The sequence below is a fragment of the Anomaloglossus baeobatrachus genome, chromosome 2 (assembly GCF_048569485.1).
Source record: "Anomaloglossus baeobatrachus isolate aAnoBae1 chromosome 2, aAnoBae1.hap1, whole genome shotgun sequence".
Classification (NCBI taxonomy): Eukaryota; Metazoa; Chordata; class Amphibia; order Anura; family Aromobatidae; genus Anomaloglossus; species Anomaloglossus baeobatrachus.
In genome coordinates, this window is record NC_134354.1 from 792,185,159 (window position 1) to 792,202,941 (window position 17,783).

The 17,783-nt window shown below is 46.1% G+C and overlaps 1 protein-coding gene and 1 long non-coding RNA gene across 2 annotated transcripts in view; one reads left to right on the top strand and one right to left on the bottom strand.

Moving 5' to 3' along the window:
- Window positions 1-7,120, top strand: part of LOC142292360 (uncharacterized) — an 85,796-nt gene extending 78,676 nt beyond the window's left edge. The window contains exon 11 of the mRNA XM_075337679.1: window positions 5,935-7,120. Within this exon, the coding sequence (XP_075193794.1) occupies window positions 5,935-6,797 (863 nt within the window). The 3' untranslated portion in view covers window positions 6,798-7,120. The remainder of the gene's footprint in view (window positions 1-5,934) is intronic.
- Window positions 4,164-10,810, bottom strand: LOC142292361 (uncharacterized). The gene is made up of 4 exons (XR_012750600.1): window positions 10,679-10,810; window positions 5,147-5,289; window positions 4,885-5,056; window positions 4,164-4,260 (listed from the first exon to the last, which is right to left on the bottom strand). It is a non-coding gene; the product is annotated as an uncharacterized LOC142292361 (long non-coding RNA).
- Window positions 10,811-17,783: the final 6,973 nt, after the last annotated feature.

Sequence of the window (17,783 nt, forward strand, 5' to 3'; positions counted from 1 at the left end):
GCTATATACTGGAGATTATGTGTGGGGAGGTATCAGGAGATTAGGGAGAGATGTATGGAGAGGACAGGTTATATACTGGAGATTATGTGTGGGGAGGTATCAGGGGATTAGGAGAGATGTATGGAGAGGATAGGCTATATACTGGAGATTATGTGTGGGGAGGTATCAGGAGATTAGGAGAGATGTATGGAGAGAACAGGTTATATACTGGAGATTATGTGTGGGGGGTATCAGGAGATTAGGAGAGATGTATGGAGAGGACAGGTTATATACTGGAGATTATGTGTGGGGAGGTATCAGGAGATTAGGGAGAGATGTATGGAGAGGACAGGTTATATACTGGAGATTATGTGTGGGGAGGTATCAGGAGATTAGGGAGAGATGTATGGAGAGGACAGGTTATATACTGGAGATTATGTGTGGGGAGGTATCAGGAGACTAGGAGAGATGTATGGAGGGGACAGGTTATATACTGGAGATTATGTGTGGGGAGGTATCAGGAGATTAGGGAGAGATGTATGGAGAGGACAGGTTATATACTGGAGATTATGTGTGGGGAGGTATCAGGAGATTAGGGAGAGATGTATGGAGAGGACAGGTTATATACTGGAGATTATGTGTGGGGAGGTATCAGGAGATTAGGGAGAGATGTATGGAGAGAACAGGTTATATACTGGAGATTATGTGTGGAGAGGTATCAGGAGATTAGGAGAGATGTATGGAGGGGACAGGTTATATACTGGAGATTATGTGTGGGGAGGTATCAGGAGATTAGGGAGAGATGTATGGAGAGGACAGGTTATATACTGGAGATTATGTGTGGAGAGGTATCAGGAGATTAGGAGAGATGTATGGAGAGAACAGGTTATATACTGGAGATTATGTGTGGAGAGGTATCAGGAGATTAGGAGAGATGTATGGAGGGGACAGGTTATATACTGGAGATTATGTGTGGAGAGGTATCAGGAGATTAGGGAGAGATGTATGGAGAGGACAGGTTATATACTGGAGATTATGTGTGGAGAGGTATCAGGAGATTTGGGAGAGATATATGGAGAGGACAGGTTATATACTGGAGATTATGTGTGGGGGGTATCAGGAGATTAGGAGAGATGTATGGAGAGGACAGGTTATATACTGGAGATTATGTGTGGGGAGGTATCAGGAGATTAGGAGAGATGTATGGAGAGAACAGGTTATATACTGGAGATTATGTGTGGAGAGGTATCAGGAGATTAGGAGAGATGTATGGAGGGGACAGGTTATATACTGGAGATTATGTGTGGGGAGGTATCAGGAGATTAGGGAGAGATGTATGGAGAGGACAGGTTATATACTGGAGATTATGTGTGGAGAGGTATCAGGAGATTATGAGAGATGTATGGAGAGAACAGGTTATATACTGGAGATTATGTGTGGAGAGGTATCAGGAGATTAGGGAGAGATGTATGGAGAGGACAGGTTATATACTGGAGATTATGTGTGGAGAGGTATCAGGAGATTTGGGAGAGATGTATGGAGAGGACAGGTTATATACTGGAGATTATGTGTGGGGAGGTATCAGGAGATTAGGGAGAGATGTATGGAGAGGACAGGTTATATACTGGAGATTATGTGTGGGGAGGTATCAGGAGATTAGGGAGAGATGTATGGAGAGGACAGGTTATATACTGGAGATTATGTGTGGGGAGGTATCAGGAGATTAGGGAGAGATGTATGGAGAGGACAGGTTATATACTGGAGATTATGTGTGGGGAGGTATCAGGAGATTAGGGAGAGATGTATGGAGAGGACAGGTTATATCCTGGAGATTATGTGTGGGGAGGTATCAGGAGATTTGGGAGAGATGTATGGAGAGGACAGGTTATATACTGAAATAGAGTAGGGGGTCCCAGGAAAGCCTTAACGTACTCCAAATTGTCATTTATTAATGTAGGGTATGAGGAGACTCGGGAGTCGGTCTAGTTTTTGATACTAAGAAATGAGAAGTTTGGAGAGGTTTAGAAGTAGAAAGATATAGGCATCTTCAAAATTTCTGAGCCACTTTACATAACTCTAAGATGTTCTTATGGCTTTTCACTCTCCTCCTTCTTTCTATTCCTCCAATTACTTGACAGCTAATGTTTTAATAGAAGATGAACCTTTCCATCGATGACCTCCCGAGGATGGAGCCGGACAGAGACCACATGGCTGCTCGGATATTAGACCTTACCCTGGAGATAATCTACTGGATCACTGGAGAGGTGAGATCTTCCCATCACTCTGATCTCTAGGAATAAAGCAGGGAAATGACGGGGAAGGTGAAGGATCTTCAGAATAGATGTAGTGACCGGCGTCTCCCCATACACAGGATCACACAGTAGTGAAGACGTCGTCTGGGGAGTGTGTGACCCCCCATGTGTCAGGAGGACGGAGCAGGACCCCGAGTACCATCACCGAGCCTCCACCTCATTCACTGATACATGAGCAGAAGATCCTGGAACTGACCCAAAGGATCACTGAGCTGCTGAGCGGAGAGGTGAGCGCTGCCGGGAATGCTGGGACATTATATAATAACACCGGGGGAGGGGTCTGCTAATGACGGATCATTGTGTGTGTCAGGTTCCTATAAGGTGTCAGGACGTCACCGTCTATTTCTCCATGGAGGAGTGGGAGTATCTAGAAGGACACAAGGATCTGTACAAGGACGTCATGATGGAGAATCACCAGCCCCTCACATCTGCGGGTAAGAGGAGACCGTCCTGATTATAGAGGAGAGGCCGGGTCTGCGGTCACCTGGACCCCCATCATCTGATCATCACATGTAGACGATGTATTCAGTCACTGTGTATATTTCCTATAGATGGGTCCAGTCTGAGAAATCCACCAGAGAGAAGTCCCAGTCCTCTATATTCCCAGGATCCTCCAGAGGAAAAGCCAAATGTCCTCCTGGATCATCAGGTAGATGAGATTTCTGGAAATCCTCTATAGACTGATGTACTGAAGCTTTCTAGTGATCGCCAGCAGCGGTGGAGTGTAGGATTGGTAGTGGCTACAAATGGGTTCTGGTTTTGTAAAAGGTTGAAAGTTTCCAAAAATGTGGACTCTCGCTCGGCCAATACTATCCTATCAGACTGAACGTACAGTTCTATCTTGGGGATGACAATAACCGCACAATGCCATGGGGAAATGCTGATTCCCTCTGATCGTCACTTGACATTGGCTCATGACGTCTTGTGGTTTTTACTTTCAGGTAATAAGTTGTACATTTGTGTTAGTTTTTCTTTTTTTTCTTATGTAGTATTTGGGGTCCTCGCAGGAAAGTCTCGGTGGAACGACGAGTGGACACGAACCCTTATCCATATCAGTGAATGGTAAGAGCCTTTCATAAACTCGGTTTTCTTTTATCCCTTTATTTTACAGACAGAATAATATCCAATCCCCCTGTCCCCCCTCTGCCCGGTATATAACATCTGACCCCTCATCTCGCCATCGGCCTTTTCTCACATGGGAGAGTGGCATGGCCTGCAAAGCTCATTGATACAAACGAGGTCCTGTAAAAGGAGCCGTCTTTGTAACAAGTTTGTTTTTCACATTTCTTCCTCCTGAATCTTCCCCATCACCTGTGAGTGATATTGGCTCCATTTCTTCCACTTCTCAATAATAAGTGGAGACCCTGTAACGTTAAAGAACGGGGAGCCGAGTGCTGAGGAGCAGCCACCACTGGACTCTGGAGGAAACGTGTTCTGTGCACTCACCATCTGGCGCCTGACAGAGGAGTTTAAGTATGGTGAATTCCAGCAGAACAGGAGCAGAACGGTCGCAGGGATCGCGACTGTAACCGGGCCTGGGGGTGTAGGGGGCCCCGACCCCAATCCCTGCTTTAGCTGGATGCGCACATCCAGCTGAAATGGAAAATAATGAAGGCTTCAGCTCACCCATATGAAGTCTCCAAGGCAAGGATGGATGCCCGCAGTCCCCCGGACAGGCCGGTCCGTGATTCAGAGTAGATATGGAAGGAAAAAAGGTTTGGGACTCAGCACCAATGCAATAATATAAAACTTGGAACTTTATTAGAAAATTTAAAACGAAGGTACACAGGTCATCCAAAAAAATCGCCATGCAATTTGCCTAGCGGCTTTACGCGTTTTGGACAAACAGGGAAAATTAAAAGCAGTCCTTAGTCATAAGCCATAATATCTTGGAGGCAAGAGGTATATATAGCACTTTAGCTATGGAAAAAGAAAAAAAGCAAGCCAGAGAAACAGGAAGGGAGTTCACCTGAAAAAATGCAAATGAGAAGAAGAAGGAAAAAAAAAATGTGTGAGAGAGGTATAAAAAACATCCAGCTGAAATGCATCGCAGCGAAGAAACCTGTCGGGTCCCTGCACTGCGATACATGGTGCCGGCAAACAGAAGACAATGATGTCATGTGTTGCCATAGCATGGGCTTTTGCAATAGAAAAAGACGCCACGTGACGTGGCAGCAGGGCAGGGCAAGAATAGTGTATACCAGGAGGGGGATAGTATATACCAGGATGGGGGAGATACCAAGATGGGAGGGCATATAAACCAGGATGAGGGACATATTTACCAGGAAGTAGCCCTGGATGGGGGAACATATTTATTAGGAAGTTGCTCAGGATGGTGTATATTGAAAGAGGACTGGGGACATTACCACATAATAAGGGGCTGATGGCAACTTGTATGTCCTTATAGGATTTAGAACGCTATATATATATACACATACATATACATCTGACCAATATGTGGGGATGGGGCGGGTCCCAGGTCTAAATTTTGCGTCTGAGCCTATCGAACTCTAGTTATGCTACCACAAGAGACCATTGCCTGTCTGCATTGTGCCCACTGTACAGATTGGTGGAGATAATGCTAGCTACTTACATTATTGTGTAGAACCCAAAATTGATGACAGAATCGCAGTGATTTGTTGATGAAAGAATCGCTCCACTGACAGCTTACCGTGGGAAGACTGCGAGATTCTGAAAGATGCCAGTGCCGATGGGGGCGCATGGATGGCAGGAGCTGTCGGGATGTGTGTTGCACTCCTCTATACCTGTGTGTATTTAGTGCCATTAGAAGCCTGTTGAAGCATTAGATGATGACACAGACTAATAAAGTGCTGATCTGTCTCCGGCATACTTACTTATCCTCCTATGAACTTGTTTTTTGTACCGATATGCTGACCACAACCTATTGGGGGGCATCGAGCAGTGCAGAATTTTCGCCCATACACATAGGGTTGTGAAGACTGTAGCGGGACTTGTGCACGGACCTGTCACCTACACACTTATGAAGACAATAGGCATATCAGCGCTAATGTAGCATCCTATTATGTTGTTTAACAGTTTATTTTTTCCTTTCGTTTAACACTAGGACCAATTATATACACCAGCACAGATTACATAGAGCGGCAGGAGTAGGAGTCTGCCGTGGTTTTCTAGATAGTTCTTGGCACTGGGCACCTTGCATCAGGAGCGGCTGTAATAATGTAACATACTATAGCTGTCACTGATAAACCTGAGATATATTACTTTATGTAGTTGATGTATTGACAGCTATCATATAGTATACAGATACGGACTGTGTTCTATTAAATTTCTTGCTCGCTTTGTAGGTTTTTCCACATAAAAATGTTAAAATATCATTTATTGTTAATTCAATTTTGTTTTCTTTTTTCAGGTGAAGACTTGCTGAGAAGTTCTCATGAAAATCTCTTTTCAGCTCACTATAATGATGTAGCAGATAATCAATCACAGATTGTAAAAAGTAGCAGCGGACATAGACTTTCAATAAAAAATAAATTAGCATTTTCTGAAAGTGGGAAAGAGAAATCGAATCCTCACATAGACGAGAGGCCGTTTTCTTGTACAGACTGTGGGAAGTGTTTTAAAAAGAAATCCGTTCTTGTTCTGCATGTGAGAAGACACACAGGGGAGAAGCCATTCTCATGTTCAGAATGTGGGAAATACTATACCCGGAAATCAGATCTTGTTGGACATCAGAGAATTCACAAAGCAGAGAAGCCGTTTTCCTGTTCTACTTGTGGGAAGTGTTTTGCTTATAAATCACAAGTTACAGAACATCTGAGAACTCACACAAGGAAGAAGCCGTTTTCATGTTCAGAATGTGAAAAAAGTTTCAAATGTAAATCGGATCTTGAAAAACATCAGAGAATACACACAGGGGAAAGGCCGTATTCATGTTCAGAATGTGGAAAAAGTTTTGTACAGAAGCCAAGTCTTATAAACCATCTAAGAATTCACACAGGGGAGAAGCCGTTTTCTTGCTCTGAATGTGGCAAATCCTTTCTTGTTAAAGATCGACTTACGAGACATCAGAAAAGCCACAAAGGGGAGAAATCATTCTCATGTTTGACATGTGGAAAATGTTATATGCGTAAAGAAGCTCTAGAGATACATCAGAGAGTTCACACCGGGGAGAAGCCATATTCATGTCCTGAATGTGATAAGTGTTTTAGTCAGAAATCATGTCTTAATGAACATGTAAAAACTCATACAGGGGTGAAGCCGTTTTTGTGCTCAGAATGTGGGAAATGTTTTAGTCATAAAGCCATTCTTATTCAACATCTGAGGATTCACACTGGGGAGAAGCCATTCTTATGCTCAGAATGTGGGAAATGTTTTGGTCAGAAAGCCATGCTTTTTCAACATCTGAGAATTCACAGAGGGGAAAAGCAATTTTCATGCTCAGACTGTGGGAAATCTTTTAAACAGAAATCACATCTTGTTACACATCAAATTTTACACAAGAGAGAAAATATTTTAATGTTGTAGGACATTTGGCAGGTGTATGGCACCTGTTGTCTCTGGCTGTTTTCTGATTTGTAACTTAAATGCAGTACCACAATACAGAAAATCATGATTACTATCTTTTCGTTTGATCTCAGCAATACCTGTTTGTATGTTAATGTACATTGATAACATATCACTTACAATGACTGGGAGTTTAAAAGTTTGTTCCAACACTCATGATGTGACAATCGATCAGTGAGTGGTCCGCTAACCTTCATTCAGGGCTGTGGAGTCGGAGTCGTGGAGTTCATTTTGGTGGAGTCAGAGTCGGTATAAAATGGAGCGACTCCGACTCCTAAAATCTATAATAAATTGGGTCCAGCGTGCAATGCAGAATGTGCTGAATATTTTTTCATAGGAATTTGTGAAAGTTGTGAAATGTCCTATAAATGGCTGTTCTATTCCTGATCTAAGACTGCATTCACACACAGCGTTTTTGCAGCGTTTTTTTGGGGATACGTTTTTCAGCTGAAAAAGCAGATCATCTTTTTAAAATACCGCATCACCTGAAAGGTTTTTGAGCTCATAAATGTTTTCAATAGCAAAAGCAGATTAGAAAAACGCCACAAACTGGCTGCTCATTCTCTGTGAGGATCCATTTTTTGAGCTTATTATTGCTGCCAGAACCCCTAAAATTGATTCCATCTTGAAGAGTTGTGCTGGGAAAGGGGCAATTGTCTGATCGATGGTGGGGCAGCACTTATTTAATGATTTGCTTGAACTAAAACCATTTCTTATAGATATGGTGAACCTTCAGGTAATACTAAATGAAGGTCAATGGACACAGGTGGCTGAATTGAAGGAATTGCTTAATCATCCATTTACCGTGACTAAAAAATTACAAGCTAAGGATTTAACTCCTGGCATTTTCATAAGGGCGTGGAAGAACTTGCTATTATGCCTGTCCCAAAGAGGAGGTTTAATCGCAGATTGCATTTCTGCTTCAATGAAATGGAGAGAGACACAGCTATTGGAAAATAAAATTCTTCTGGCAGCTGTTTATGTGGACCCAAGTCATCGTATACTGCTTGATGATCAACAGCTTACTAAAGGAAAAGAAGCTCTGAGTGAGGTAGCCGTTAGGATAAGCGGCTACAGGACTGCCAGGCGCAAGAGGACTTGGGGCCTGACAGTGCTACTGCTGCCATATCTTCAGCCTCATCAGATGAGGAGTTTAACTTTGACAAGTATTTGGATGACATGGAGCAGGCAAAGTGTTGCTGCAAGGAAAAAGATTTCACTCCGTCTCCTATAGCAGCAGATTGACCAGATTTCAGTAACATTTTTCACTTGCTCTCAAAGAAATAGAAAAATTCAACCGTTCATCAAAACTGACTGTGCATGATGCAATTCCTTTATACCTGGAAATTGTTAGAGATGTTGCCCACGTGGTTACGGCTTTGCCTCCAACCCAAGTTACTGTAGAGAGGTTGTTCTCTAACATTATTAGGTCAGATTTGAGGTCATCTGCGAAGGAGGATCTGGAGGCAATTCTATTTCTTACAACAAATTCATAGACTGCACAAATGTTATTAACTGTTTTTGTTGAAAACTTTTTTGCCACTTACATAGCTTATTACATAGTGATATATATATATATATATATATATATATATATATATATATATATATATATATATCACTATCACTATGTCACGAACCACCGGGGGGGTCACTCAGAAATCCCCCGGCTGGCCACCAATGTCACGATCGGGGGATAACAGCCGGGCCTCACACCCCTCCTTTATACCTCCCGACCAACAGACAGAGCACGTGACGCGCTCTCTAGCGCCCCTCTTATAGTCCGGCCAATTATGGAATTGCCTGACAATAAGCCAGGAGGCCGCTATTCTACTGTGCCGATACTTGAAGGGCTCCCGGTGAGAGTAGGGTATATATTCTCCCGACGTCTGCGGACGGAATATATATAATCCTTCCCAAATCTCACCGGCCGCCCCACAATGATCCTTGGCACAAACTCGCTGCCACCAACCGATTTACGGTAACTATTAGCTGAACACACAGACGTGGGATTCAAGATCGAGATAACAGAACAGCCCAAGATTAATTATATAATTTAATCAGCCTAAAGCGGGCTTTACACGCTACGACATCGCTAATGCGGAGTCGTTGGGGTCACGGAATTCGTGACGCACATCCGGCCGCATTAGCGATGCCGTTGCGTGTGACATCGATAAGCGATTTTGCATCGTTGCAAAAACGTGCAAAATCGCTAATCGGTGACACGGGGGTCCATTCTCAAATCTCGTTACTGCAGCAGTAACGAGATTGTTCCTCGTTCCTGCGGCAGCACACATCGCTGCGTGTGACGCCGCAGGAGCGAGGAAGCTCTCCCTACCTGCCTCCCGGCCGCTATGCGGAAGGAAGGAGGTGGGCGGGATGTTACGTCCCGCTCATCTCCGCCCCTCCGCTGCTATTGGGCGGCGTCTCAGTGACGTTTCAGTGACGTCGCTGTGACGCCGCACGGACCGCCCCCTTAGAAAGGAGGCGGTTCGCCGGTCACAGCGACGTCGCCGGACAGGTAAGTATGTGTGACGGCTGTGGGCGATGTTGTGCGGCACGGGCAGCGATATGCCCGTGTCGCGCAACAGATGGGGGCGGGTACCCACACTAGCGATATCGGGACCGATATCGCAGTGTGTAAAGTAGCCTTAAGCCACACTAGAAACTACAATATATACAATAGGGGTTCTACAGAATATATACATAGATGAGTCAGAGTACAGTTACAGATAAAGCATGGTTTACAAGCAGGCATACAGTTCAAGCAGTTACTTTGTGCGTCTGGCCACAGGGGGGCGCCGTATACCAGGTTTCCAGGATCTCCCTCACAGGTCTTTCCCGACCAGGCCCCCGAGCAAAGAACAAGCTACAATGTCCGAACTGTGGTTATCAATCTGGTCAAAAACCCTGTCCCCTCCTACCTTTAGTGACCTCACAGGGAGCACTGCTCCACCCCTGGCTGGAGTCAGGATAATATCCAAAAAGGGGAAATTGGCCATAACTTTGCCTGGGAACGTCGTAGTCGGACGCCAACACTCTCATCGTGACAGTTATGAATTTAGCTGCAGAACGAGAGGACTCATGGCTTGTCTGCTAGTTCCCCACTGGCCGATATCACGCCTGGGGTATTTCCCAAGGTCCCACTCCCATAAAAAAAGGTGTGCCAGCATCGTCCGCATGCGGAAACACCATTTTTATGGATGCCATATTTATCGGAAATATGGCTCACGAGATATTAACCATATTTTACCGGATTCGTTCTGTCTGGTGGCTTCCATAGCCTTATAATGAGATACAAACTCCTGTTACATGGTCACGGCAGGGGGTCATCCTGTGTCCATTGTTCCCAGCTCATCTAATCTCCATATCACAGGAGATTGCCTTCTGCTGGGTGAGTGGAACACAGACCAGATCCTCTGACACCTATCTGCTAAACAAACCAGCTATCCCTGTGGTAACTTTTCTGATTGAAGGAGCTGTGTGACAGGAAAGGGGGGGTGACACCAGGAGAGGGCTTACTGACATGACTTGAATATCATGATTTATCGTCATATCTCCGGATTTACCGCACTATATATATATATATATATATATATATATATATATATATATTAGTACTGCAATACATTTTTCCCTTAAATATAAGCAATATATGTGGGAGTCGGAATCGTGGCGTCTGTGTCGGTGCAAAGGAAATTGAGTAGTCGGAGTCGCAAGTTTGGCTTACCGACTCCACAGCCCTGCCTTCAATACTGCTGCCATTCAGCTGATTGAAGGGACTTGGGTGCTCCAGTGTGTGCTACATCCCATTCATAGTTTACCAATGAAATGGCACTGACCTGCTGTGAGCTGGAAAGCCAAATAGCCTCTTCAGAGAGGAAGAGGTCTAGAACTCTAGCGCCAATGTGTCCCGCCCGGGGGAAATCTCGGGTGAGCCTGGAATCAGAAGATCACAACGCCTTGCTGTTCACATATCCACTTCTGGTATTTAAATAACATCTACTTGCTTATAGTACTGTAAGGGTTAAGTGCTCTTTCCTGTCTGGCTGCTGTCTGTAGCTTTAATCCCAGGCGCAGCTCTTTTGCTAACACTCCCCTTCATAATATAAAGTCATGTGTTTTATCATCTGATGCTGGTGATAGAATCTGAATCTTCATTACTTCTATGCAGGCCACTTTGGAAGGAGCCGGGCACTGGAAGAAGCTTTTGTTTCGTGTCATATGCAGCTGCCGTGTTAGCTGCTTGGAGTGTTTTTTCTTTTTGTGTGTATTTGCCCTGTCTGTTATCTTACCCTTGTTTCTTTATAGCAGAGGTGAGACTGGTGCTCTCACAAGCTTGCTAGCCAGGGTGAGTTTAGGGCAAGCAAGGGCCTAGGCACGTGACCGGTAACAGGGTGAAGAACCTGTATAGGGACATCAGGAAGTGCAGTGTACAGCCTCAGGTGAGTTCAGGTGGTGATCCTGTTCCCCTCTCTCTAGCGCCAGGGCCTGCTTTCTTTTCTGGACCTTGTGTACCCTGTGTGTTGCATTACCTGCTGCGGGTTTTCCTGGTACCTGGCAAAATCCCGTTTGTCACTCCATGACAGCCATCTATTGGGGGGGTCGTAGAGTTGAGCGAGTACCTAACTATTCATGTGCAATGTAAGTCAATGGGGGAAAACTCGCAATGTAACGAGTAACACGAATGTCGCACTATTTGCTAACAGCACGAATAGTACAGTATTCGGGTTACTCATTACTTTGTGAGATTTTCCCCGTTGACTTGCATTGCACACACTATTCGGAATGAATACGCGAGTATTAGACAGTACTCGGTATGAGGATAGCGAGTACGAATAGTTAGGTACTCGCTCAACTCTAGGGGGTCGGAATCCTAAACGTCAATATCGGCACTTAACAAGCCTTGCCTCATGTGGAAAGAGGAACAGTTCTCCTTGTGTGAAGTGCCAAGCCGGTGTAAGGACATCTGTATGCCATGCAATGCTCCTCTGATAAAGTATTTTTTCCACACGAAGTGAATTTCATACTAGAGACTGTTCTTTCTCTCTAATCTCGTGTGTTTTTTCTTTTTACTTTCTTTCAATGATGAGTCTTTGGAGTCTCCCAGCATGCACTGGATGGTATTAAATGGCTTTTCATCAGGGTCAGTTCCACTGCTTCCTTTTTCACCAGGGTGCAGCATAATCTGGGTGCAGCATAATCTGGGTGCAGCATAATCCGTGTGCAGCATAATCCGGGTGCAGCTCTGCGGTCACTTTCCACAGCTTCTGTCACCGTCGCCTCCTGATGACGTCCTGTTTCAAAAGTGGAGCTAGAGAAGTGACGCAGCTTCTCTCGTGCTGCCCTGCAACTTCTGTGCACACCCACATTTCAGCACCTCGCACACAGGGGAATCATTGAAAATAAATGGATATTATACTTTGTGACAGTAGCGTTGTAATATACATGTTGAAATGCCCCTGTGGTCTAAAGGCCCCGTCACACTAAGCAACATCGCTAGCAACATCGCTGGTAACGAACAACTTTTGTGACGTTGCTAGCGATGTTGCTGTGAGTGACATCCAGCAACAACCTGGCCCCTGCTGTGAGGTCGTTGGTTGTTGCTGAATGTCCTGGGCCATTTTTTAGTTGTTGCTGTCCCACTGTGAAGCACAGATCGCTGTGTGACAGCGAGACAGCAACAACTAAATGTGCAGGCAGCAGGAGCCGGCTTCTGCTGAGGCTGGTAACTAATGTAAACATCGGGTAACCAAGAAGCCCTGTCCTTGGTTACCCGATATTTACCTTTGATACCAGCCTCCTCCGCTCTCACTGCCTGTGCTGCCGGCTCCTGCTCTGTGCACATGTAGCTAGCTGCAGCACACATCAGGCAATTAACCCGATGTGTGCTGTAACTAGGAGAGCAAGGAGCCAGCGCTCAGTGTGCGCTGCTCCCTGCTCTGTGCACATTTAGCTGCAGCACACATCGGGTTAATTAACCTGATGTGTGCTGTAACTAGGAGACTGGGGGCTGGTCACTGGTTGCTGGTGAGCTCACCAGCAACTCGTGTAGCCACGCTCCAGCGATCCCTGCCAGGTCAGGTTGCTGGTGGGATCGCTGGAGCGTCGCAGTGTGACAGCTCACCAGCAACCTCCTAGCAACTTACCAGCGATCCCTATCGTTGTTGGGATCGCTGGTAAGTTGCTTAGTGTGACTGGACCTTAAGGCTAGTTTCACACTTGCGTTCAGCGGAGTCCGTCACTATGGAGAATAGCGCAGTCCGTTAACGCACTGCGCTATTCTCCATAGACTTGTATGGATGACGCACTGTAACGCAAGTGTCAGCGTTGCATCCGCCGGACGACGCAGCGTCGTTATTTTGACGCTGCGTCGGGCGGAAGGAACGCAGCATGTAACGTTTTTTTGAGCAGCGGAATCCTTTGGATGCTCTCTCTGGCTCCCTCCACCCGTAACCAGGGTACACATCGGGTAACCAAGGAACCCTGGTTACGTGTGCCGGGAGCCCGACACTTCCCCGCTCGGCTCCGCTCCCTCCCTCCCTCACACACAACACACACACACACACACTCTCACCTGTCCCCCAGCGATGTAGTCCCCGCGGCACTGACGTCCTCAGTAATGGCCTCGCTCGGCTCCACCCACTCCGCACTCCGCCCCCGCCCTCCGCACAGATTGTCGGCGACCGAACGATCAGCTGATCACCCGGCGGCCGGCTACTGTGAGTGATCAGCTGATCACCCGGCGGCCGACTACTGTTAGCAATCGGCTGATCATCCGGCAGCCGACTACTGTTAGTGATCAGCTGATCGTTCACAATAGTCTGCCGACGGTAAAACTGTAAAAAAACAAAACGAATTGAGTTGTTTTGCAGCATCCGTTGTATCCGTTGTGCCACTATATGCAACACATCCGTTGCATCCGTCACACAACGCAATGCAACGGATACCGTTCAACGCAAGTGTGAAACTAGCCTAATCTATGTGGGTGAAACTACCCAAAAACTAAAAGAAAGACTATCAAATCACAAGTATACAATAAGGTAAAAAAACTCTGACCTTACCTGTATGGCAGCACTTTGCTGAATCCAAGCATAATGTCTCTCTGCGTTTCCAGATCTTAGAGCAGGTCCAGCTGCCCGGACGAGGGGGGTCGTATCAGAATGCTTAAGAAGAGAGAGACGCACTGGATTACTGGATATTTAGTCTCTACTGCCGCATGGTGAGAATAGAGACTAAAGCGGGCTTTACACGCTAGGATATATCTAACGAGATGTCGGCAGGGTCACGTCGTAAGTGACGCACATCCGGCATCGTTAGTGATATCGTAGCGTGTAACAGCGGTGAACGAGCAGAAATACCTTCTCGTTCATCGCTGACACGTCGCTCATTTTCTAAAAATTGAACGTCCGGTTGTTCATTGTTCCTGAGGCAGCACACATCGCTCCGTGTGACACCCCGGGAACGATGAACTGACGCTTACCTGCGTCCCGCCGGCAATGCTGAAGGAAGGAGGTGGGCGGGATGTTTACGTCCCACTCATCTCCGCCCCTCCATTTCTATTGGCCGGCCGCTGTGTGACATCGCTGTGACGCCGAACGTCCCTCCCCCTTCAGGAAGAGGATGTAAGCCGCCCACAGTGAGATTGTTTCGAAGGTAAGTGCGTGTGACGGGGGTTTACAGGATTGTGCGACACGGGCAAGAAATTGCCCGTGACGCACAAACTATGGGTGCGGGTGCGATCGCCCAATGCTATCAGACGATTAATTGCTGCGTGTAAAGCAGCCTTTAGGCTGCTTTCACACATCAGTTTTTTGGCATCAGGCACAATCCGGCGAGAAAACTGATCCGTCACATCAGATTTTTCCCATCCATTCCTTCCGTTTTTCGACGGATCCATTGTGATAATAAGCATGCTCAGTTTAAAAAAAACCCGCAATCCGTCGCTGTATTGCGTTCTTTGCCGTATTACAACGGATCCGGTGCTCATAGGCTTCCATTATAGAACACGCCAGATCAGTCGGCGTCCGTTTTTTTTTGTTTTTCAACAAATAAACTTTACTTTTTCATATATTTTTATTTTTTTTTCAGGCACAAACCGGATTGTGAAGAAAAAACAAAAAGCCAGCACCAAATGTGCACTTCAGCACTAAACATTCCAAACTGTACTTATTATAAAAATTTTGAGATTTTTGGCAAAAAATTGCAATTTCTTGAGCTGCCTCGCCACGTCACGGCAAATCTCATTTGAGGCAGTCCTACACTAAAATATTTTTATAAAATGTGCCATACGGCCTCACATATGAATAGTAGAACAAACCGGATTGTGCCTGATGCGATGGATCTGTCGCAGATTGTGACAAAAAAAAACGGATCAGTCTCATTTTTCTCCTTCCGGTGAGAGGTTTTTTTTTTTTTCTTTCCAGAAGTGAATTTACATATGTTCTGGGCATGCCCAGAAACAAAAAACAGATCTGTTGCCTGATTCCATTTTTTGGCGACGGATCTGGCGCCCATAGGCTACCATTGTAAAAAAAAAAACAGCGCCGGATCCGTCGCAATGCGTTTTTGTGCCGGACACAAAAAACGTTGCATGCTGCATTCCTTCCAGCGGCCGCACAGACACATTTCACTGAATCAGGCGCATGCCAGATCCAAACCGGATTTCGCATGATGGCAAAAAGTGATGTGTGAAAAAGGCCATACATAGTGCGTCCTGTCCAGCGGCCGCACAGACAACGTTTGCTGGATCCGGCGCACGCCGGATGAAACGCAACACCATGTGGCACAATCCGGCGCTAATACAAGACTATGGGGAAAAAACGGATCCGATCCGTTTTATCCGTTTTTCGCCGGATTGTGCCTGGTGCCAAAAAACTGATGTGTGAAAGCAGCCTTAGGGTACTTTCACACTTGCGTTGTTTTCCTTCCGTTACAATCCGCCCTTTTGGAAAACAGCGGAATCCGAAAAACTGAATTTTTCCAAAACTCAACCCCGCGTGCTAACCGACCTATACCCAATATTGCAATTTCCTTTGATGGTTCGCCCATAGCTCTCCGGCAGCCGCTCGCTGTCTTGGGTTATATTTGAAAAACAACTTTCCTTGATTCCCTAGATCCAATCACTTTCTCATGTCACCTGCATTTTATAAAAAAATCTCCAGAATCCGACCTTTTTTCACCTTTGAAAAGGCAAAAACTCCTGACTGTCGCTCTTACTCATTCTCACATGGATTACTGCCATCCTCTACAATTCCATTTCCCTCTAATTAAACTTTCTCCTCTCCAATCCATCCTGAATGTGGCAGCCAGGATTGTATTTCTGTCCAGTCGTTACACTGATGCCTCTGCTCTGTGCCAGTCATTACACTGATTACCTATCCTCTACAGAGTGCAATATAAACTTCAGGCTGCTTTACACGCAGCGACATCGCTAGCAATGTCGAAAGCACCCGCCCCCGTCGGTTGTGCGTCACGGGCAAATCGCTGCCCGTGGCGTACAACATCGTTAGTCCCCGTCACACGGACTTACCTGCCTAGCGACGTCGCTGTGGCCGGCGACCCGCCTCCTTTCTAAGGGGGCGGCTTGTTCGGCGTCACTAAGCAGCCGCCCAATTGTAGCGGTGGGGCGGAGATGATCGGCCGTAATATCCCGCCCACCTCCTTCCTTATTGCCAGCGGCTGCAGCTTCGATGTTGTTCCTCGTTCCTGCGGTGTCACACATAGTGATGTGTGCTGCTGCAGGAACGACGAACAACCTGCGTCCTGCAACAGCAACGATATTTGAGATTAGAACGACGTGTCAACGATCAACGATATGGTGAGTAATTTTGATCGTTAGCTGTCGTTCGTGCGTTTCACAAATAACGACATCACTAACGAGGCCGGATGTGCCTCACGAATTCCGTGACCCCAACGACATCTCTTTAGCGATGTCGTTGCGTGTAAAGCCCCCTTTACTCTCGCCCACATAGCTCTCCACAGTTCTGCACCACCATACATTTCCTCCCTTATCTCTGTCTATGATCATACCCATGCTCTCTGTTCTGCAACTGATATAAGATTAACATTCCCCATAATTTGAACCTCCCACCCAAGTCTGTAAGACTTCTCTCCTGCTGCGCCAGTTTTCTGGAATGCACTACCTTTACACGTGCTTTAAAAACACCTCTCTTTAGACCAGCCTATCACCTCATTTCACTAATCTAATTCTTCCCTGTTTCCCCTTTCTAATTTTTCCTCAGAATCCGGTCTCTCTTACTTATGTCTCCACATCCTCCATGGCCCCAATCGCACTTGATGACTGCTCTGAGACAGATCCTGGCTGATGATGACTCATGCAGCTTTATATCATAACCCCTATTATGATAATGATGGCTGGGTTTTTTGAGATTTCACATTGTCACCGGGTGTCTCTTGTTTTCCCTCTTTAGTAATAGACTCTGCAGTTTCTTCCTCTCTTTGCATTATAGGGAGCTTCACTGGGAAAATGTTGCCTTTTAAGTATCGCGATCAGCTGATCTGTCACTGAGGTTACCTGCGGCCACCGCTGGATCCTCCAACAGTGACAGCGGGTAACCTCAGTGACAGCTCAGCTGATCGCGCGGCTGTCTTCATTTCCTGCGTGGAGGTGACAGGAGCAGCGGTGTCTTCTACAGCTCCGGTCACCTCCATGCAGCAGAGCTGGAAGCGACGCTGGATCATCCTGGATTACGCCGGACATGGAGGACTTTTTGGGGCTTATTAAAGTGGTGATGAGGGAATTTGTTTGTGTTTTTTATTTCTAATAAAGGATTTTTTCGGGTGTGTGTGTTTATTTACCGTAACTTACAGATTAATCATGGAAGGAATCTCGGGGAGACGCCTGACATGATTAATCTAGGATTTAGTGGCAGCTATGGGCTGCCATTAACTCCTTATTACCCCGATTTGCCAACGAACCAGGGC